This window comes from Procambarus clarkii, unplaced genomic scaffold, assembly GCF_040958095.1.
Source record: "Procambarus clarkii isolate CNS0578487 unplaced genomic scaffold, FALCON_Pclarkii_2.0 HiC_scaffold_170, whole genome shotgun sequence".
NCBI lineage: Eukaryota > Metazoa > Arthropoda > Malacostraca > Decapoda > Cambaridae > Procambarus > Procambarus clarkii.
In genome coordinates, this window is record NW_027189203.1 from 25,144 (window position 1) to 47,863 (window position 22,720).

Sequence of the window (22,720 nt, forward strand, 5' to 3'; positions counted from 1 at the left end):
CTTTCTCTGTATACCTGTCCTCGCCTGTTCTAAGTTTCATTACCTGTTCTTTCACTGTTGTTTTCCTCCTGAAGTGACTGTGGAGTAGCTTTGGATCGGTCTTGGCTTTGCTTGCTTATGTATGTGCGTACTCACCTAGTTGTGCTTGCGGGGACTGGGCTCTAGCTCTTTGATCCCGCCTTTCAATCGTCAATCAACTGATGTACCGATTCCTGAGCCTACTGGGCTGTATCATATCTACATTTGAAACTGTGTGTGCAGTCAGCCTCCACCACATCACTGCCTAATACATCCTCACCTGTTAACTACTCTGACACTGAAAAAGTTCGTTCCTGTGGCTCATTTGGGTACTCAGTTTCCACCTGTGTCCCCTTGTTCACGTACCAAACGTGTTAAGTAGTTTTTCCTTATCTAACCTGTCCATTCCTTTGAGAATTTTGTAGGTAATGTTCATATTTCCTGTTACTCTTCTGTCTTTCAGTGTCGTGATGTTCATTTCCCGCAGCCTTTCCTCGTAACTCATGACTCTTAGTTCTGGGACTAGTCTAGTGGCCTTCCTCTGAACTTTTTCCAGCTTCGTCAAGGTGCTTGAGATGCTGGGGAAGCATACTCCAGGATTGGTCTTACATATGAGATATATACAAGGTTCTGAATGATTCCTTACATTGTTTCCTGAAGGCTGTTCTGATGTTAGCTAGCCTCGCATATGCTGCAGATGTAATTCTTTTTATGTGGGCTTCCGGAGAAATGCTTGGTGTGATATCAACTTCTAGATCTTTCTCTCTGTTCATTTCATGATGTACTGCATCTCCTATTCTGTATCCTGTGTCTAGCCTCCTGTTTCCACTGCCTAGTCTCATTACTTTGCATTTACTCGGGCTGAACTTTACTAGCCATTTGTTGAATCATTCATAAGTCTGTCTAGGTCATCTTGTAGCCTCCTATCATCCTCTGTTTTAATCCTTCTTATAATTTTTGCATCATCAGCAAACAGTCTGAGGAACGATTCTATACCCTCTGGGAGATCATTTACATATATCAGAAACCGTATAGGTCCAAGGACTGAACCCTGAGGGCTTCCGCTGTCAACGTCTTGCCAATCTGAGACCTCACCCCTCACAGTGACTCGCTGTCTTCTGTTGCTTAGGTACTCCCTTATCCAATGGAGTACTTTCCCTTTCACTCCTACCTGCATCTCTAGGTTTTTCACTAGCCTTTTGTGTGGTACTGTGTCAAAGGCTTTCTGACAATCCAAAAATATGCAGTCTGCCCACACTTCTCTTTCTTGCCTGATTTTTTTTGCCTGGTCGTAGAATTTAATTAGTCCTGTGAGGCAGAATTTGTCATCCCTGAACCCATGTTGATGCTATGTTACAAAGTTCTTTCATTCAGATGTTCCAATAGCTTTTTTCGCACAATCTTCTCCATCAGCTTGCATGGTATGCAAGTTAGGGACACTGGTCTGTAGTTCAGTGCCTCCTGTCTATCCCCCCCCCCCTTTCTTGTATATCGGGGCTACATTAGCTGCCTTCGAAATTCTTGGCAGTTCCCCTGTTGCCAGTGATTTGTTATTCACTGTGGAGAGTGGCATGCACAGTGCTTCTGCTCCTTCCTTTAGTATCCAAGGGAGATTCCATCTGGGCCTATAGCCTTTTTCACATCCAACTCTAGTAAAAGCTTCCTTACGTCCCCCACTGATAATCTCAAACTCTTCTTGTGGTTCCTGGTTAACTATTCCCTCTCTTACCTCTGGCACTTCTCCTTGCTCTAATGTGAAGATCTTATGGAAATTCTAATTCAGTTCCTTGCACACATCCCTGTCTTTTGTAGTGAATCCATCTACCCCTATCCCTAATTTCATTACATGTTCCTTTACTATTGTTTTTCTCGTGATGTAGCTGTGCAGCAATTTTTGGTTGAGTCTTTGCCTTGCTTCCGTGTCAATTTCGTATTTCCCTTCTGCCTCTCTTCTCAACCTGATATTTTCATTCCTGGCACTCTAGTATCTTTCTCTGCTCTCAAGTGTCCTTCTATTTCTAAAGTTTCTCCATGCCCTTTTACTTTGCTGCTTAGCTAGCCTACATCTCTGATTAATCCATAGGTTTCTCATCTTCATTTCATTGTTTTCCTTTTGGACCGTGACAAACTTGTCTGCTGCCTCCTTACACTTCTTTGCAATGTAGTCCATCATGTCTTGGGCTGTCTTTTCTCTGAGCTCAGTTTTCCATGTTACATTTGTTTGGAATTTTCTTATTTCCTCATAGTTTCTTTTTGGAATGCCATCCATTTGTTTTCTGTACCCCTCCTCCAGTTCAATAACTCTTCTCAAACAGATACTCAAATGCCAGTACACTGTGTTCGCTCATTCCTACTGGGGCCTCGAAACCGATTTCCCTTATGTTGGAGGCGTTCAGAGTGAAGATTAGGTCGAATGTCGCTGGTTCATCGTTTCCTCTCATCCTTGTGGGTTCCCAAACATGCTGGCTTAAAAAGATTCTTTTTGCCCACCTTCTATAGTTCAGCTCTCCATATATCTTCACCTCCATGTGGTTCCTTTTTCTCTATGTCTATCCTTCCATGATTGAAGTTCCCCATGATGAGCAGATGGCATCTTTTTCTACAGGCAGCAGAGGCTGCCCTCACCTATGCACGCAACTAATAAGTCAATATTGACTTATTAAATTTGCGAGAACGGGTTGCTCAATTATAGTTTTGAGTGTGTTAAGTGTGCTGCCCTCTCATTTATAGTGTGCGTGTGTGTGAGTGTATGTGGATGTGCGTGTGCATGTGTGTGTGGTGGTCAGATAATTGTGCTTGTGGTTGTTGAACTTCGGCTCATTTTCCCGCCTCTCAACGGTCAATAACCTGGTGCACAGGTTCTTCAATCATATTTTTATTTTAAATTGTTTATGGAGTTTACCTCTACCACATCATTCCCTAATAAATTCAATTTATTAACTACTCGGACAACAAAAGTTCTTGGTATTCTTTTTGTTGGTCATTTGTGTACTCAGTTTCCACCTATGTTGCCTTGTGCAAATACTATTCATGGTAAATAATTCGTCTTCATCTTCCCTGTCCATTCCTCTGTGAATTTTATAATGGGGTAATGTCTCCCAATACTCCTTTGTCTTCTAGCGATTTAAGATGCAACTCATGCAGCCTTACCTCTAAGCTCATACCTCTTAGTCCTGGAATTAGTATAAAGGAATACCTTGACCCTTCTCCAACATCGCCTCATGCTTAACATGGTAAGGACTCCATGCTGAAGCCGCAAACTCAAGGATTGTAATGACATATGTGGTATACAAGGTTCTCAATGACTCCTTACACAAATTTCTGAAGGCAGTTCTGATGCTAAGAAGCCTTACATACACTGTTTGATATCATCATCATCACAAGAGTGAATAAGGTAGCAGTGATACTAAGAGTCCCCATCTCGCAGAATGATTAGTCATACAGGGCCATATGTTCAGTATCCTGAACTGGCACATTTTGGGTGCAATATGAGGATATCTTCAAAAACATGAGAGTGAATAAAGTAATTGAAAAGCTCCAGGTACCTCATGCAAACGAGTCTGAATGGTCTAATAACTGGACATTCCGTGATGGAGTGTGGGAGATCATGTCGTAGTTCCTGCTCACAGAGTTTGCACTTGGAGTGCACAGGATTGGGAGATCCATCACCTGTAGCCACCTGCCACAGGTAATGGTAACCTAACCTGATCCTGGCAACCACTGTGTCACACAGACTGGTGGACGCTTTGTGATGCCCATAGATATACGTTTCAGATTTGAACATATCATAGCTTTTTAACTCCACTATTTTTTTTTATTAATATATGAGGTACATCTGCATTAGTGCAGCTACCCTAGACTATATGAAGTGGAGTACAGTGTGTCAAAAAAGCTAACTAGGTGATGCTAAAAAAAACCATCACACAGGATGGTTAGTTATACAGAGGCATGTGATAAGCAGTCTGCACTGGCAGACTCCACATGCATTTTGAGGATATTATCAATACAAGATTGAATAAGGTAGCAGTGGTAATAAAAGTCCCCATCTCGCAGGATGGTTAGTCATACAGGGCCATATGTTTAGTAGCCGGCACTGGCAAATTTTGGGTACTACTGTGAGGATATCTTCAAGAATACGAGAGTGAATAAAGTAATTGCAGAGCTCCAGGTACCTCATGCCAACTGGTCTGAAAGTTCTAATAACTGGGCATTCAGTGATATAGTGCGGGAGATCGTGCCGTAGTTCCTGCTCACAGAGTTTGCAACTGGAGTGCTCAGGATTGGGCGACCCGTCACCTGCAGCCACCTGCCACAGGTAACGGTAACCCAACCTGATCCTGGCAACCACTGTGTCGCAGAGTCTGGTGGACGTTTTGTGCTGTCCATAGATATAGGTTTCAGATCTGAACAAATCATAGCTTTTTATACTAGTACTTTCAGGTCGTTGGGAGTCAGTAAGTTCTTTCCTATCAGATCTGAGTGCTTGGACCAATACAGTTTTGACAGCAGAGATGGGGATACCTAGATCTAATTCAACTTCAAACTTGTTACACGCTAATTTGGCTGCAATGTCTGTCTCATTATGATGGGTTATATTAATGTGTGAAGGTATCCATACAAAGGAGATTCGAGACCCTTTACTCTGTGCATCAATTAGGTCATTTATAATTGGGAGTATGAGGTTCTTGCTGTCGATCTTCCAAGAGAAGTTTTCGATTGCTTGAAGAGCAGACTTTGAATCACAAAATATTATTCCTCCTCCAATGTTTTTTAATGTACTGGTAGCTAGGTGTAATGCTGCTAGTTCTGCTTGTGTGGAGGTCAGCCAGTTGTTTAACCTGACACTGACAGTCTTTGTGCAAATATTATTTCTATAAAACCTACATGCCGCTGCAGTCCGTCCAGTAGAGGATTGGACTGAGCCGTCGGTGTAGACACAGTGCTTATGAGATCTTAAACTCTCGATGGAGGAGGCAATTGTTTCAAGTGTGACAGCTTTGAGAAGAGCAAGATTCTCATTATCTTTCTTGGTGACAGGTGTGTATGATACTTGAATGGTGGGGTACAGATAAAGAGGAATATCAGAGACAGGTAGATTGCACTTAAAAGGAATGTTAAGTTTAATGAGATTGTAAGCATTGTTGCTCAGGCAATTATAATAAAAGGAGTGAGTTGGTTTGTCGGCACCAGTCAAAAGGGTGTTAACAGCACTAAATAATTTGTCTCTGAGCAATGCAGGAGATGTAGGGTCTCTCATGACTTTAAGGCTAAATGTGGTGTTGACTTGCATTATTCTCTCTAGTATCGCTGGAAGCTTCAGCTGTTTGCTGTATCAAAAGCAGTTTGGAGATCAATAAATGCCGCCTGAGAGTTTGATCCCTCTCTGATAAAATACTCAGCAAAGAAAGTTTGTTTGCTTCTTCCAGGAAGGAAACCATACATGTTAGGGGCAAGGTGGGGCTTGATTTGAAACATTAGTCTGTCAAGAATAACTCTCTCAAGAACTTTACACATGCACGACGTCAGAGAACTGGGTCTAAATTTTTGTGAATTAGGCTTGGGTATGGGTATTATTAGTCCCTGTGTCCATCGGTCAGGTAAGACACCCTGCCTTAGACTTTGATTAAACAATTCTAGCAAAGGGCTATTTGGCAGCTCAGCAAGTACTCTCATGGTGTTGTATGTGATGCCATCCTCTCCAGCAGAGGTAGCCTTACCTTTCTTGAGTGCATTTTTATTTTCAAAGGGGGTTATGCCATAGTTATCATCAGGCCCTATTCCACTACAGGCAATTTCAATATTGAAGTTACGATTTATTTTGGTACTAGCCAGATAGTTTTGCACATCTAGGGGCAGGCTGCTTATACTAGCAGTGCTTGCATATTGTTGAAGCAGCATGTCGGCATAGTCTACGGGTGAATGGTGATCAAGTTGACTGCTAGGATGAGAAATCTTTTTAATTTTATTCCACATTTGGGATGAGGATGTTGCACTGATTGATGCCTTGCAGAAACTGTTCCCAGTGCTGGTTATACACCCGTTCCTTTAGCTCTCTAAACTCTCGGCTGGCTTTAAAAAATATGTTGAGGTGTCAGCTGTTTTATGAGTTTTATACTGCTCAGCTAGGAATAGAACTCTGTCATGTAGAGACTTAAGGCGTGAGTCAGTGAACCACCTCTCTCTTCCTCACTGGTTTGGGTCTTGTGGATTTTACAACATTGTCATAAAAAGCTGTTACTTCAGTGACCAGGTCCTCATATAATGCGTTGACGGTAGTAGAACAGTAAGTGCTATACCATTTAGAAATGCGGAATTTGAAGAGCATGTGTAAATTTTCAGGGATATTAATTATTTTTTTGCAAAGCTTAGGGATTTGACATTATTGATAGTGTATGAACTGAATATGGCAAAGTGACCACTAACTAATTCATGAACAATTGATCCTCCAACAGCATTATCAATGAGACCGTGACCAATGACATAATCAAGCCTGCCACCCCTGAGGTGTGTGACGTTAGAGGAGTCAAAGTTGAATACGGACATGTTATTATCTATTAAGTATTTTACAAAGACTCTGCCATTCCTGTTTGTTTTGGTGTCACCCAGGCTAGTGTGTCTAGCATTAAAACCACCCATTACAATGGTTTGAGAGCTGCTGGTAACCAAGTTAATAAACCCTGTCGCTGTAGCAATCTGAAACTGCTGATAATATGAGTCGTCACTTCTGTGGTTTTTAACATGTTTACACACTAGGTTACTTTTAACTTACGTCAAGATACCGACATCATGGGAACCAACATTTGAGAAAGCTACATATCCTGGGAGTTTGGGTGGCGTTTTATTTTTTGTGTTTAGATGTGTATGGTTCCTGCAGGCACAGTACATCAATGTTGTTGGCACCAGTGTACATCATTAGATCAAACAGCCTCCTTTGCACACGCTTCTCATATTCCACGTGAGAAATTTAAGAGCGAATTGGTCGTGGGTAATGGTGTTCATGAACCTGACGAAGAGAAGTGTTTACAAGATTCACAAGTTGTAGACCATTGCATACAAATGACAATTGTTCACAGTCATCAATGTCAAAGAGTTCTCTCATCTGTTTCAAGGTCAGCTGGTTGCCTGTACTTTTCCTAGCATCTACAATCATTTCATGTTCATCAGGATTCATAGAGACAAGCGGTATTGTTTGGAATGAGTTCTTGAGCGCATTTGTTAATTATAGCTAAGACACACGGGTTTTCATGTTTCACTCGCCACAGTGGTTTTTACAGCACTGGAGGAGGCGTCAATACTTGCTTGAGACGTGTCAACACTTACAACACTGGAGGGGGTTCAATACTTGCTTGAGACAATACTTTACTTGCTGTTACCTAGCAGTAAAATAGGTACCTGGATGTTAGTCAGCTGTCACGGGCTGCTTCCTGGGGGTGGAGGCCTGGTCGAGGACCGGGCCGCGGGGACACTAAAAAGCCCCGAAATCATCTCAAGATAACCTCAAGATAAGACGTGTCAACACTTACATCACTGGTAGGCCTTTCACTAGAGACTTGGACGTTCACTTCACTCCTCAGACTGGAAAGATGATCGCTTGAACACTGTCTCAGGTCGTCCATGTTTATCTTAGCATAAATGCTGTTGAGACCATTTTCAATCTTCGTGAGTGTTTTTTGGAGCTTATTGACGGTAATTTCTATTTTACTCATGCGAGCTGGAAGTTCTAACACCTCCCTCTGCAGGCTGGCATCAGGCTTCCCAGGTAGGCGAGGAAAGGTTGTCAGGCTGTTGGCGTCAGGAACGGTGGTGGGGTCATCCCGGGTGGGGGGGGGGCGGGTTGGTGTAGTGGTGGGGCCAACCCGGGTGGGGGTGGTGGAGGGTTGCCCCACTGTGCTGTGCGGGGGAGGCCGCTTGACACAGTCCTTGTGCCAGGCGGTCACACCCTCCCGCAAGCACCTGGAACACTTGTGCTTGGTGGCTGAGGATAAGGTCTCATCGGTCCCAAGGGCGTGGTCTTTATTGGGGCAGTCTTTAGTGAGATGATTGGCTGCACAGAAGGCACAGGTGCCTGAAGATTTACAGTGCTTGGCTATGTGACCAAAGTGTTGACAGTTAAAACACATGACAGCTGAGGACACCCCGGGTGTTATGGGGCAGGCTGGCCAGTAGGGGGCCCTAGGAACTTGTGATGACTGGGAGGCGGCTTCTCACGTTCCCAGATGATAACAATCCTTGTTTAGTGGCCTGTCTCCAGAATTGATGCGTCTTGCACTGTACACACCTGGTAGTTCTTTCGCATGGGATTTGTCAAGGTCACGAGGGTAGGATGTGACAAGGTACTCGCAGTACCTCCTGGACCTCGCAGGAGAGTCTGCTTTATTTAATGTGATGCCACCCACTTGACCTTGGAGTAGGGCCGAGATGGAGTCTTCATCTGACCTGGCTATATAGATGTAGGGTGTTGCGTGTCCAGGGATTATGAGGTCTATGGCATCAGGAAAAGCACGAGGGACGTCCAAACACTTCAAACATGAGATTAACTCTATGGCATTTGCTAATCACTTCTCAAAAAAGTTAATGGGCTTTGAAACACTTCTTCGCATTAAACTCTATGTCTTTACTCTCCGTTTCTGCAAACAGATTAAATTTTATGCCTTTACACTTCTCATTAAATGCAACGCTATTTTCACATATCTTCTCAACAAACTCTAAGAGATATTATAAAGTCTACAACATAAGATTAACTCTATGCACTTAAAATTCCAATAAATTCTACTTGTTTGCACTCCTTTTCTCAATAAACTCTATGCTATTTACACATCTTCTAAAATACATTAAAGTCTAGCTTCATTTTTTTCTCATTAACACACACACACACACACACACACACACACACACACACACACACACACACACACACACACACACACACACACACACACACACACACACACATACACTATGTAGATGCGAGTAAGAGACCTGGGCGTGGACGTAACACCTAATCAAGCTCCTGAGGTATATATAAATAGGATATCGACAGCAGCGTACTCTACACTGGCAAATGTTAGAACATCATTTAGGAACTTAAGGAGGCATTTAGGGCGCTTTACACTGCCTACATGAGGTCAGTCTCAGAGTATGCCGCCCCGTCATGAAGAAACACATAAGGAAACTAGAAAAGGTTCAGAAGTTAACAAAGAGACTCGTCCCACCGTTACGAGTGATGGGGTATGAAGAGCGGCTGAAGGAACTGAGCCTTACGACACTAGAAAAAAGAAGAGAGAGGGGTGATATGATAAGAACGTATAAAATACTCATGGGGGATTGACAGAGTGGGCATAGACGAAATGTTCACACGGAATAGTAACAGAACGAGGGGACATGGGTGGAAGCTGGAAACTAACATCTCTGGAGTCACAGAGATGTTAGGAAGTTTTCTTTTAGCGTGAGAGTAGTGGAAATATGGAATACACTTAAGGAGCAGGATGTGGAAGCAATTTCTATTCATAACTTTAAAACTAGGTATAATAGGTAAATAGGATCAGAGTCATTGCTGTAAACAACCGATGGCTCGAAAGGCGGGATCCAAGAGTCAATGCACGATCATGCAGACACAAATAGGTGAGTACACAAAGACATACACATCACACACACACACACACACACACACACACACACACACACACACACACACACACACACACACACACACACACACACACACACACACACACAAGACAAGTTACAAGAGATGAGGTCAAGAAGCACCTATTGGAGCTGGATGTGAGAAAAGCTGTTGGGCCGGACGGAATCTCGCCATGGGTATTGAAAGAGTGTGCAGGAGCACTTTGCTTACCACTCTCCATAGTGTATAGTAGGTCACTGGAAACAGGGGGACCTACCAGAAATATGGAAGGCTGCTAATGTAGTACCAATATACAAAAAGGGTGACAGACAAGAGGCACTGAACTACAGGCCAGTGTCCTTAACTTATATACCATGCAGGGTGATGGAGAAGATTGTGAGAAAAAACCTAGTAACACATCTGGAGAGAAGAGACTTCGTGATAGCCCATCAACATGGGTTCAGGGAGGGTAAATCTTGCCTTACAGGCTTAATAGAATTCTACGATCAGGTTACAAAGAATAAGCACGAGAGAGAAGGATGGGTGAACTGCGTTTTTTTGGATTGTTGGAAAGCCTTTGACACAGTAACCCCATAAAAGGCTGACGCATAAGCTGGAGAAACAGGCAGGAGTAACTTGTAGGGCTCTCCACTGGATAAGGGAGTACCTATGCAATAGGAAGCAGAGTTACAGTGAGGGGTGAGACCTCAGATTGGCGTAAAGTCACCAGTGGAGTCCCACAGGGCTCTGTACTCGGACCTATCTTGTTTCTGATATACATAAAAGATCTCCCAGAGGGTATAGACTCATTCCTCTCAATGTTTGCTGATGATGCCAAAATTATGAGAAGGATTAAGACAGATAAGGACAGCTTGAAGCTTCAAGAAGACCTGGACAAGCTGCAGGAATGGTCGAACAAACGGTTGTTAGAGTTTAACCCAAGCAAATGTAATATAATGAAGATAGGGGTAGGAAGCAGGAGACCAGACACAAGGTATCATTTGGGAGATAAAATACTTCAAGAGTCAGAGAGAGAGAAAGACCTGGGGGTTGATATCATGCCAGCCCTGTCCCCTGAAGCTCATATCAAGAGGATAACATCAGCGGCATATGCCAGGTTGGCTAACATAAGAATGGTCTTTAGAAACATTTATAAGGAATTTTTCCACACATTATATACCACATATGTCAGACCAATCCTGAAGTATGTGGTTTCAGCATGGAGTCCATATCTAGTGAGGCATAAGACTAAACTGGAAAAGGTTCAAAGGTTTGCCACCAGACTAGTACCCGAGCTGAGAGGTATGAGCTACGAGGAGAGACTACAGGAATTAAACCTCACTTCGTTGGAAGACAGAAGAGTTAGGGGGGACATGATCACCACATTCAAGATTCTCAATAGAGTCGACAGGGTAGATAATGACAGGTTATTTAACACAAGGGACACACGCACTAGGGGATGTGGGAAAAGCCTGCCGGGATTGATATGAGAGGAGAACTACCAGGGATTTGTAATGTACTAAATTAAAAATTACTGTCTGCAGATTAATTCAACTAAAGTCTCTAGCCTGGGTCGTAAATCCTAGCTCCTCTTTTACTAATAACAGATTGTGGGCTGTAAGGGGCAGGTGGGGTGAATGAATTAGATGATTGAAGTTCCAGTCCACCTGCGGACAAGTATCTCACATTAACTTGTATTTTGTATTCAAGGATAAGATTTTAATAAATTCAGTTCTATGACTGAAGACTGGTTCTGTTTAAAGCAGGGATTTAAACATGTTTATAGTCCATCCTAGCACCATAACTATCAACAGCCAATATATTTTCCCACACAATGGACACTCATGAAGTTTTGTTTACTTCGTGAGTGTCTTTATGCTTGGAAAAATTCCACTGCTGTACTACAATATTAATAAACTTACTGAAATATGAGGCGTTGCCTCACTCCATAATGGACAGACAGACTTATTGGATATATTAAAGTTATACAAGCATACAATTGACCAAATAATACACTAATAACATTCAATATTCTTCTCTGAATGCCAGGTGCTTGTCTGACAAGTGTGACAGACTGGATAACTCTCTTGTTGAGTTTAGGCACGATAATTTATATCACAGCTTTTGCTGTAGATTGTTCTGGTAGCGTTGCTATGTGATTATTTCCTTAATTGCAATGGAGAAGGATGATAGGTGATGATGTTGGAGGTGGAGACAGTGTCACTTTGTGTGCTCCACTATACACTTATTAGATATGTTTTAGGAATTTTTCTTAGTAGATATATTGTCCAGGTACTCCCCAGTTCTAGAGAGTAATCACTGGTGATTAAGATACTTTGATAAGGTGTCCAAAGTCGATTAATGTTCGGTAAGCATCGTGACATGTTCACTGTTTGTAAACACACACGTTCTGGCCCTCGGGGTGTGGTGGGCACTTCTCACCCAGCCATCACACCCCCCCCCCCCCCATGCTCCCTGAGCACGGTAGCCTTCAATGAATATTGATTGATTATTTTTACTGTCTAGACATATGATTGAGATAAGATGTGATTATAATATAATTAGATATTGGATATAAAGATTATCAGTAGTACTTAATAGTACTCTTGATTCTTATTAAGGATTTGAATTAATCCCTACCAGAAATCGATTCAATTGTTCCAATAGTTTTTTAATTAAGAAATCCTTTTAGAAGCTTTTGGATCTTTAAGAAATCATGCACAAAGTCACATAGGCACCTCAAGAGCCCTATGGTGTACGTGATCATGTGGCATTGTCATGTATGATCCAGATGTAGATGAATCTACACTGATTCTGATATGATTTTGTTATGAAATATAAATTATACATTTCTTAGATAATAATATAGATATAGTGGGTAAAATTTTCCCACATCTTCCAGAGGGAGTGAACTGGCACAGAGTCCAATACTAAGGACAGTAGTGACCATATGTGTTCATTTACTCTCCATAGGATTGATAATATATGTACAAATTTTGCTTGCACTTTTGTGTGGCTGTCTGTTGTGGACAAGTGTGCCGGTTAAGAGTCTGTGGGTCATTTGGAGTTAGAGGGGTCTGGAGGTCTCTCAGGATCTAACTGCAGCTGACTCACTGATTCCATGTGGATGAGTTTGTCCAATGTCTTCAGTGAAGTTGTTCCATTAGACAGGATTTTGCCTATTCTCAAAATCCTTTGGCTATCTGGATGGACTGAGACAACTTTACCCAATGGCCAGTCAGCCCTAGGGCCATCACTGTCTACCAAAACAATATCGCCAGGTTGGAGATTAGATATATTATGTGGGACATTGGCCCCATAGTGATGTTCTCGTAGAGATGTCAGATATTCTTTTGTCCAAACATCGTTCCATTATTGGATTATGCTGGACAGGTGCTTATATCCCTGAATAAACTCGCTCTGACCCACATATGAGGGATCTCTGATCTCATCATCCACTAGAGATGGTACTGGAGTCAGAAGTCTTCCATACAATAGATGGGCAGGACTGGCTCATGTTGAGTAGGATCATCAGACAAGTAAGTCAATGGCTGGTTATTCACCCTTGATTCCATTTCCGTGATTACTGTCTGGAGTTCCTGAAGATTGATTTTCTGACGGTGTAGAGATTTTCTCAAGGATCTTTTGACAGTTCCTACTAACCGTTCATAAAGTGCTCCGTGCCATGGGGCTCTCGGGGAGGGGGGGGGGGATAAATTTCCATCTGCAATGACGCTGTTCCAGTGTGGAAGTAACTGCAGGATGGGAACAGATTTCCCGTAGACATGCTTCTCCAGGTACCAAGTTTGCTCTGTTGTCTGAAATCATCAGCTTGATTGACGTGCTGCGATTCTGCAGAAAGCTTGGATAAATGACTGAGCAGACATATCGGGTGTTATGATTAATATGCACAATTTAAGACAGTAGATTTCGGCTGGAAATAAGCAATCTCACCTTGCCAAGATAATCGTTCATCTTCAGAAAAGAAAGATGAACGTGGATAACCATCTATTGGTAGTTCAGGGTGGAATTGAGGTGAAAATTTATTATTTATATGATGTCCCCAGAATGGAACATGTGCAACTGAAAGATCTTGCAACAGAATGTGATCTAAATCAACTTCAATATTTACTAACTTAGGTAGAGAGGATTTCTTTTTCTTTGGGTGTATCATTAACATTATTAAATGTAAAAATGCACCATGAAATAAATCTGTTTGGTTGCCTTCAGGAAATTCTTTGATTATTATGATATATGTACTGTAAAATAGAATAATTAAATAAAATAAAGTTAATATAACCTGATAACAGTTCATATAAAAAAAAAGGAGTAACATTAATCCCATACTTAAAACCATATAATAACCATGTACTCCATAGATTAATTTCCACATAAAATAAGTAATCATTAAACATGCTACTAGAAATAAGACATTTGTGTCATCTATAGTACATATACCAATTCCTAAGCAGAAATATATAACCATATATTGAACTTGCTTCCTGCAAACTTCTCTGTTTCTTTCACATATTAGGCAAAAAAGAAGTGCAACAAAATTCACTTCTCTAAGCCCTGAATAATACCAAAAAAGACCACAAAGAACTGTCCACAGGTTAAATATGTGTGTACTATAAACATCATCTAAATACAGTTGAATTTCATATGAAAGTGGTTGCCAAATGAAATCTTCTAACAGCAACATCATGATAATGATGATGATGATGGAAGCCAATCAATAAGTCTATTCTTACTTAAACATCCTGTAGACAAAAGAAAAAAATATGATTTAGATTATTTCCACTCCATACAACACATACATATATAAATCAGCGATGTTTCTTATATTTATAGACTTCCCCATCTTTATATATATGAAGATCAATAGTTCGAAGAATATCCCCTAAACATTCTAAATTGTTTTCAGATTTTGTTTTAGGAAGGCAGTTTAATCTTTTAAGATTTTGTTTGGGGAGAGAACAGAGAAGAATAGTCTCTAACCAATTTACACATTTAAATTTTTTCATAAGTAAATTATACAAATTATATATAACAATTCTTGTTACTTCATTGACATATTTTACAGTAGGTGATCGATTATATACATTACTTAAATTATCTTTTAGGTCATATATATCGGTATGGGACAGAAGAATGGGTTTAATACACCTTTCATTCAATATAGGTTTTCTAATTAGAGAATAAGGTATTTTTCCTTGTATAATCCAAATAGATTCCATAAGAGCCCATCCTTGATATCGTAACGTATTTTCTAAGAGAATAATGTATAATTTGATAATATGAATTCTTTTTAGGAGTTTGTATAAATAATAACTAAATTGTGTTCGAATAAAATCAAGAATAAATTCACATCGGTAATGATCCCATTTTCCATTTATTATTAAAAACCCAATATTTTGACATATATCTATATATGTGTCAAACATAACTGATATAATATTATTAAATTCACTATCTAACATATCAAACATTGGCAAATAAATATGCTTTATATTATAATTATAAAGATTAATTGAATAATTTAATATATCAATAAAATATTTACCAACTAAAATTTTAACTTGTGAATCAGTAATAACATCTCCCATTATTTTTTTATTTAATAAAAAATCAAATGGTATGGTAAATAAATTTGTTTTTGGTATACGACTACACTCAGGAACAGTACTTACTGTGATTACAGGAACAGATGAACTGGTCTATAAACCCTCATAATTTGCCTGTTTATATACCTTCCATCCCAGGTATACAATAATTACTATCTCTATTATAATCTCATTTGTGTTATTATTATCTTTCCATAAAATATAGTGAGACTAAGACGTGGAGGTAGGGGAAGGGGGATGGGGGTGCATCCAAGAATCTCTCTATCAAGTCGATAATATGGCCAGATTCTCTACGTCCTTATTTTTGCAAGCGTCCATGAACACATCATCTTCTTCATCAGTGAAGTGTCGCTACTGCCATCCTTGACCCCGACTCAGAACTTAATTTAACCCCCCATAAATATAAAAATTGGTGTTCTATGATAATGTATAAATACTATAAACCTCATTGAGATGGTAACTAAAATACAAAGTTAGTTGGTATAGTTTGACAACCTGTTGTAACATATCTATATTTATAATATAATAATTAATATATGGTCAGTTTAAATGTACATTTTTTTATATAAAATAGGATGAAATAAAATATTAATATACAGTTATTCCTCATCATTGATATTTGCACATTGAGCACATATTAAATCAAAACTATTAAAACGTGTAAATCTTACCGCTACCATATCACACCAATTGATTTTTTGTTTTAGAGCAAAATATTCATCCTTTAGAGATTTAGAACAATGAAGACAGTAGTGGCGGTCACTTATATTAATTTCATTAAATGTCGCCAATTGTTGTCCAAGAATTGTATTAATATCTTTTTCAAATGAATTATTCAATTCAATTTCCAATACATCAAATTTTAAATTGTTAGTGATTGTTGCAATCATATGATGTTCACAAATTACATCTTTTCCTTTAAATAATCGAACTAATGAAAATGTTGGCATAGTTTGAAATGTTATTAACATATCTGTATAAATGATATAATAATTATAACTTGGATGATATTCACCATTAAAGGTGCATTTTGTTTTTAACCAAAATATAAAATCTGGTGTTCTATGATAAGATAATGCATAGGCACTATAAATCTCACTGTAAGTTAACGGAGGTGGTAACCAACAATTGCATTCACCATCATATTCATGTCGGTCATATAAATTATATATAGAGAGAACATCATCTAGAAATCTTTGAAAACTCCCATCTATTGTAATAACACAAAATTTTTCCATATAAGAATTACAATAATGGTCATAACAGTACATATATATACTTGAAATAGATGAACAAATAACTAAAACATTGTCTTCACAACTCCTTTCTTGCACCTGACACATTTCAGTACTTACAGGAATTATAAAGTTACGTAGTCCCAAAATACAATACATAATCCAACATAAATCCTGATTCCTCTTACTTACCATTAGTAGATATACATTAATATTTAAATTATAACAGGGTTTATTTTGTTCAGATAAAATGTTTCTAAATTTGATTACTGAAATTTCTTTCAATTTTTTTCTCCAGTCTTCCTCCCTATTAATATCAGAAGAATCTGGCATAAGCACCAATACATCAAAAGAAAAAGAAAAAGAATTAAACATAGAAAATGAACAAATAGCATTTTGCGGTAACTGTTGTACAAGTGGTGATTGTGGCTGCGATTCGATAATTAAAAATTGCAAAGATGAATGCCGCTTTACTATCTTCAAAACTATACTGACTATATCCACTCCAGGAACATAATCGACACGTGTAATTTCACCTTTACTTGGAACATGATTGATTAGAAGGGCCTGTTCACAATAATATGTTTGTTCTGACGATTGAAGAATTATATTTTCTGTCAGATAGAGTGCAGAATGTACCTTATAAAGATTAATATTAGATTGCTGTAAGTTTTGAAAAGAAAAAAGAAAAATAACTGTATATCCATAAAAAATATCCAGAACAGTTGATGTGGGATACATTCGAAGACAAATATTTAACAATTGTAAAATTTCATCTGTATCCCGAGAGAACATTGTCATAGCTGTCACTAAAGACCACACTTTGTTTTTGTTTATCATACCTTTTAAAGGATGATTAACACTCGTCATTGTTTTTAATGTTGATGTAAACATAGGATGATCATTCAATAACTCAAATAGTTCAGAGTCTTTTTTTTCTTGACCCATTTTCGACCAGTTATTCATTTTAGTCTCGATCATCTTTAGAAGGCCTCTCATACAGTATCTTCCATCGGTTATGTTGTATTTGATGTAACATAATTGTTCCACAATATAGGATGCATTGTAAAGAGACAAATTACCATCTTCATTGCTATGTAGAAGTGGACTAGGGAAAAGAGTATATGAATCCCATATTAATCGATGATAAAGAGTGCGGAATGGCATGTATGACGAGTCAAGAATAACATGGCTCCAAATTTTACAAACTCTGGAACAAATAATTAAAAGATGACGATATGGAACAAGTGCAAATATGTTTTCTAATAACACCTGTGGTAGGGACGACATTTTTGGGATTAGAGTTTGCATCAACACCTGTTGTATTACAGTGTTCAGTAAGCAAAACAGTAAGTAATTTAAGTAGGGTAGTAGTAGTAGTAGTAGTAGTTTTTTTTTTTTTTTAATCAGGGACTCAAATCTCTTTTTTTTCAACTATCCATCAGGGTGTTTGTGACTGCTGTCACATCTGCACACGTTCAATGTTGAATATACTATCCAATATCATTGGATACTAACCAGAAAACTAATCAATATCGACATAGTATAGAGTATATAGTATAGTGCTGGATACTGGAAAACAATCCAACATTGAATGACTGATTCAACATTGAATTACTCATTCAATATTGAATGGTATTCCAATATTTAATATAATATCCAATATCACTTAATACTGGAAAACTACTCAACAGGATAAAAACAATAACATATTTGACTTTGGTTGCATAATTACTTTATTTTTTAAAAATATCTGAATTAAAAATCATATAATTAAAAAAAGAAAAAATTAAGAATGAATAATCTACTGTCAACAATTATTATGTTAATAATATTAATTATTTTCCTAACAGTTATAGTAGTCATTAATTCACGGAAAAAATCTAAAAATACTAAAAAATTATATAAAAAGGAAAACAATTACAATTCCATCAGCCATGACACAACACCAAAGTTCATTGGGCTAATAAAAGATGTAGGAGGAGGAGTGGGAGGGGAATTACACAACGTAGGAGTAGTGGGAGGGGAATTATACAACGCAGGAGAAGGAGTAGAGTTACATGATGCAGGGGAAGGAGGAGCAGAAGAATTACAAGACGATGGAGAGGGAGGAGGAGGAGGAGGAGGAAGAGGAAGAGAATTACAAGACACTGGAGAAGGAGGAGTAGGAGGAGAATTACAAGATGCTGGAGAAGGAAGAGGAAGAGGAGGAGGAGGAGGAGGAGGAGGAGGAGGAGGAGAAGGAGGAGAATTACATGATGCCGGAGAAGGAGGAGGAGAATTACATGATGCCGGAGAAGGAGGAGGAGAATTACATGATGCCGGAGAAGGAGGAGGAGAATTACATGATGCCGGAGAAGGAAGAGGAGGAGTAGGAGAATTACAAGATGTCGGAGAAGGAGGAGGAGGAGAAGAAGGCGGAGTAGAATTACAAGATGCCGGAGAAGGAAGAGGAGGAGGAGGAGGAGGAGGAGTAGGAGAATTACAAGATGTCGGAGAAGGAGGAGGAGGAGAAGAAGGCGGAGTAGAATTACAAACAAGTGAAAATGAGTCCTCTGGCATTCCTCACGTCATCAGTCAAATGGAATCCGTCGAACAACCTCATGAATTACTTCAAGAATTATTACAATCCTCCACAGATTCGTCTAAACTTCGAAAATCCCAAATGAAATCCAAACTTATAGAATCATTATTCTCGCCATTTATCGAAGACATAAAAACTTATAAAGGTCTCTTTATTGTTCCCAAACCACCAATTTCGTATAATCCTAAAACTATTACTGAAACTGATAAGACACTAATTCAACCCTTTAATAAATTCCTTAGTTATTATGATGAAATCCACAACTTTACCAATGGTTATTCTGCATATTACATAAATAAACTATATACAAATTCTAATATTGATAGGGGATATTATACAAAAAATCCAATTATATTAATATTTCCATGGAATTTCCATAATTTCACACCTGATATTTATACAGATCGACGTGAAATAAAAGACGTCAAATTAAAGAACAATTTAGATGCATCACGTAAAAAATGTCGAAAGGAAGGAAAACGATTTTACATGAACAAATTGTTGATATCATGTACCCATGCTGCAAGTCAAGATATATTTAATTGTGGATTTTATTCGGACAGTTTCCCAATGAAAGAAAATTCACTACCCCCATTCGTGGTTATGAAACTTGAACTCGAAGACGGTCATAATGAGGTGGAATGTAAAATGTTAGCTAAGAATATTAATTCCTCAGACACATTTGCTAGCATTAAATTTAACATTTATGTGGAAGTCGAGAAAGAAGAACAAACAAAAGAATCACATGGAGGAGGAGAATTACAAAATGCAGGAGAAGGAGTAGGAAAGGTAAAAACTTCACAAACAGTAGAAGGAGGAGGAGGAGGAGGAGGAGGAGGAGGAGGAGGAGACCCACAAACAGTTGGAGGAGGAGGAGGAGGAGGAGGAGGAGGAGACCCACAAACAGTTGGAGGAGGAGAAGGAGGAGGAGGAGGAGACCCAGAAACAGTTGGAGGAGGAGGAGGAGGAGACCCACAAACAGTTGGAGGAGGAGGAGGAGGAGACCCACAAACAGTTGGAGGAGGAGAAGGAGGAGGAGGAGGAGACCCAGAAACAGTTGGAGGAGAAGGAGGAGGAGACCCACAAACAGTTGGAGGAGGAGGAGAAGGAGGAGGAGGAGGAGGAGGAGACCCACAAACAGTTGGAGGAGGAGGAGGAGGAGGAGACCCACAAACAGTTGGAGGAGGAGAAGGAGGAGGAGGAGGAGGAGGAGGAGGAGACCCACAAACAGTTGGAGGAGAAGGAGGAGGAGGAGGAGGAGGAGGAGGAGGAGACCCACAAACAGTTGGAGGAGAAGGAGGAGGAGGAGGAGGAGGAGGAGGAGACCCACAAACAGTTGGAGGAGGAGAAGGAGGAGGAGGAGGAGACCCAGAAACAGTTGGAGGAGGAGGAGGAGGAGACCCACAAACAGTTGGAGGAGGAGAAGGAGGAGGAGGAGGAGACCCAGAAACAGTTGGAGGAGAAGGAGGAGGAGACCCAGAAACAGTTGGAGGAGAAGGAGGAGGAGACCCACAAACAGTTGGAGGAGGAGAAGGAGGAGGAGGAGGAGGAGGAGACCCACAAACAGTTGGAGGAGGAGAAGGAGGAGGAGGAGGAGGAGGAGGAGGATCACATAGAACCCCCCACCGAAAAAAAGATAAAAAAAACTGGATTCAGTTTAGTGGAAGAAAACGTATTTATCTTGACCCAGACGCTGGTCTTATAGAGTCATTTTAATTTTATTTACTCTGATATATAAAAGGCCCGGAGATTTTATATACTCTGGTATATAAAACGTCAAAAAAGTATATAAAACTATCAATTGAATATAAAATTAAAGGTTCCCACCATGCTTCTGTGCTGGCTAGGGTTCAAGTCTCCTGGTGGGAAAGTGTTCTCAAGTTGTATAACTTCACTCTCGTGTTTAGGAGAGTTGTGAATCAAGCATAGACATAGTGTTCTCCCATATTAACAGGGGCTTGATGAAAAACGTAAAAATGATAGTCATCCTTAAGAATTATTTGACTCTAAAATTCAGGGATGGTCAACTTCTTGGGCTGCTCCCAAGAGAACTGTTGCCGTCCAAAATGTCCATAACACGACGTATCACTGTAAATTGGTCTCTTTAAGCCCAGCTCCTTGACAATATGTCCTAGTCTTAGATCAAAGTTGTGGTTAACAATCTTCAGAAGCTGTTTTGATGTGTACTGTGAGGTGCCATAGTGGAAGATGCTGATGCTTATGGGGTGCACAACACTAATGGCGTAAGATACCTGAACCAAACAGCGTCTACATAATTTGTTTTTCACCAGTGACTTGGCAACCCATCGGGCGGCATAGGCCGCTGAGCGGTCAATCTTTGTGTAATCTTTGCCAGAGAATGCTCCCCCGCCGTGAGCGCCCCACCCACAGTAAGTGTCAACGATGATTTTCCTACCAGTTAGCCCAACGTTACCTTGAGGTCCACCCATGATGAATTCTCCGCAAGGGTTGATGTGGTATTTCGTTTGAGTATCAATATATTTTTCAGGAATAATGACCTTGATGACCTTCTCTATAACCTCGTCACGCAAAGCTTCGACAGTAATTTGTTCCGAGTGCTGTACAGAAGCGACAACAGTGTTCACTCTTTTGGGAATAACAGCTCCTTGATCAAAGGCATACTGGCATGTGACTTGAGTCTTACAGTCAGGTCGCGCCCACCAGAACGTCCCATCTCTTCGCAGCTCTGCAATCTTCTGATTGAGACGGTGTGGCAGCATAATAGTTAAGGGCATGCACTCGTCGGTCTCATCAGTGGCATAACCAAACATCAGTCCCTGGTCCCCTGAACCAGTGTTGTCATCACTGCGCCCGATGTGTAAACCATTAGCAATCTCCGCACACTTTTGCTCCAGGGCCAGAAGAATATTGCAGGTCTTGTAGTCAAAGCCCTTTCGTGAATCATCAAAACCAATTTTCTTAACAATATCACGCACAATTTGTTGATAATTAACTTGGGCCTTGGACGTAATCTCCCCACAGATCAGGATCATACCAGTTTTGGTACACGTTTCACAAGCAACTTTGGCGTCAGGGTCCTGGCTAAGATGGGCATCAAGCACTGCGTCGCTGATCTGATCGCAAATTTTGTCGGGGTGGCCTTCGCCTACGCTCTCACTGGTGAAGAGGAACGTCTCATGATCTCCATCCATGCTCTCAGCACACTATCCTGGGGAACGAAAATGTTACTTCTAAGTACTCTTGAATTTGGGACCAGGTTTCCTTGGCTAGATTTTAACTAAATAAAAATCCGTTATGTAAAGGAATATTATTAAAAACATTGACCTAATTGTGTGAAGAGAGAAAGAGAGAGAGAGAACGCAAACCTGGTCACATGGAGAGAGAGCAACTGAGCAACTGTAAAGCAAGTGTGCAGCTGCTCTGTCTTATAACAAAACTGTGAGTCAAAAAAGAATATGGATCATTTATTTTATTTTGAAATGATTATAAACCATTAAAAAAAAACATTATTACTCATTCTAATTGGAAGAGTGAATGTATAATTTGGTAACCTGTAATCCTTAACTCTTTATGAACATAATAATTCCATCTGGTGAAAGGGATAATAATAATATTGTGTTAATAATTATAGAAGTATTTATTAGTCATATAT

The 22,720-nt window shown here is 39.8% G+C and overlaps 1 protein-coding gene across 1 annotated transcript; it reads right to left on the bottom strand.

Moving 5' to 3' along the window:
- Positions 1–21,092: 21,092 nt before the first annotated feature.
- Positions 21,093–22,259, bottom strand: LOC138361073 (S-adenosylmethionine synthase-like). Its single transcript, XM_069320543.1, has one exon. The coding sequence runs from the start codon at positions 22,257–22,259 to the stop codon at positions 21,093–21,095; it is 1,167 nt and encodes a 388-aa protein (XP_069176644.1).
- Positions 22,260–22,720: the final 461 nt, after the last annotated feature.

What these genes read in the sequence shown, in the direction of transcription:
- LOC138361073 (XM_069320543.1), bottom strand. Translation starts at nt 22,259, where the DNA reads ATGGATGGAGATCATGAGACGTTCCTCTTCACCAGTGAGAGCGTAGGC.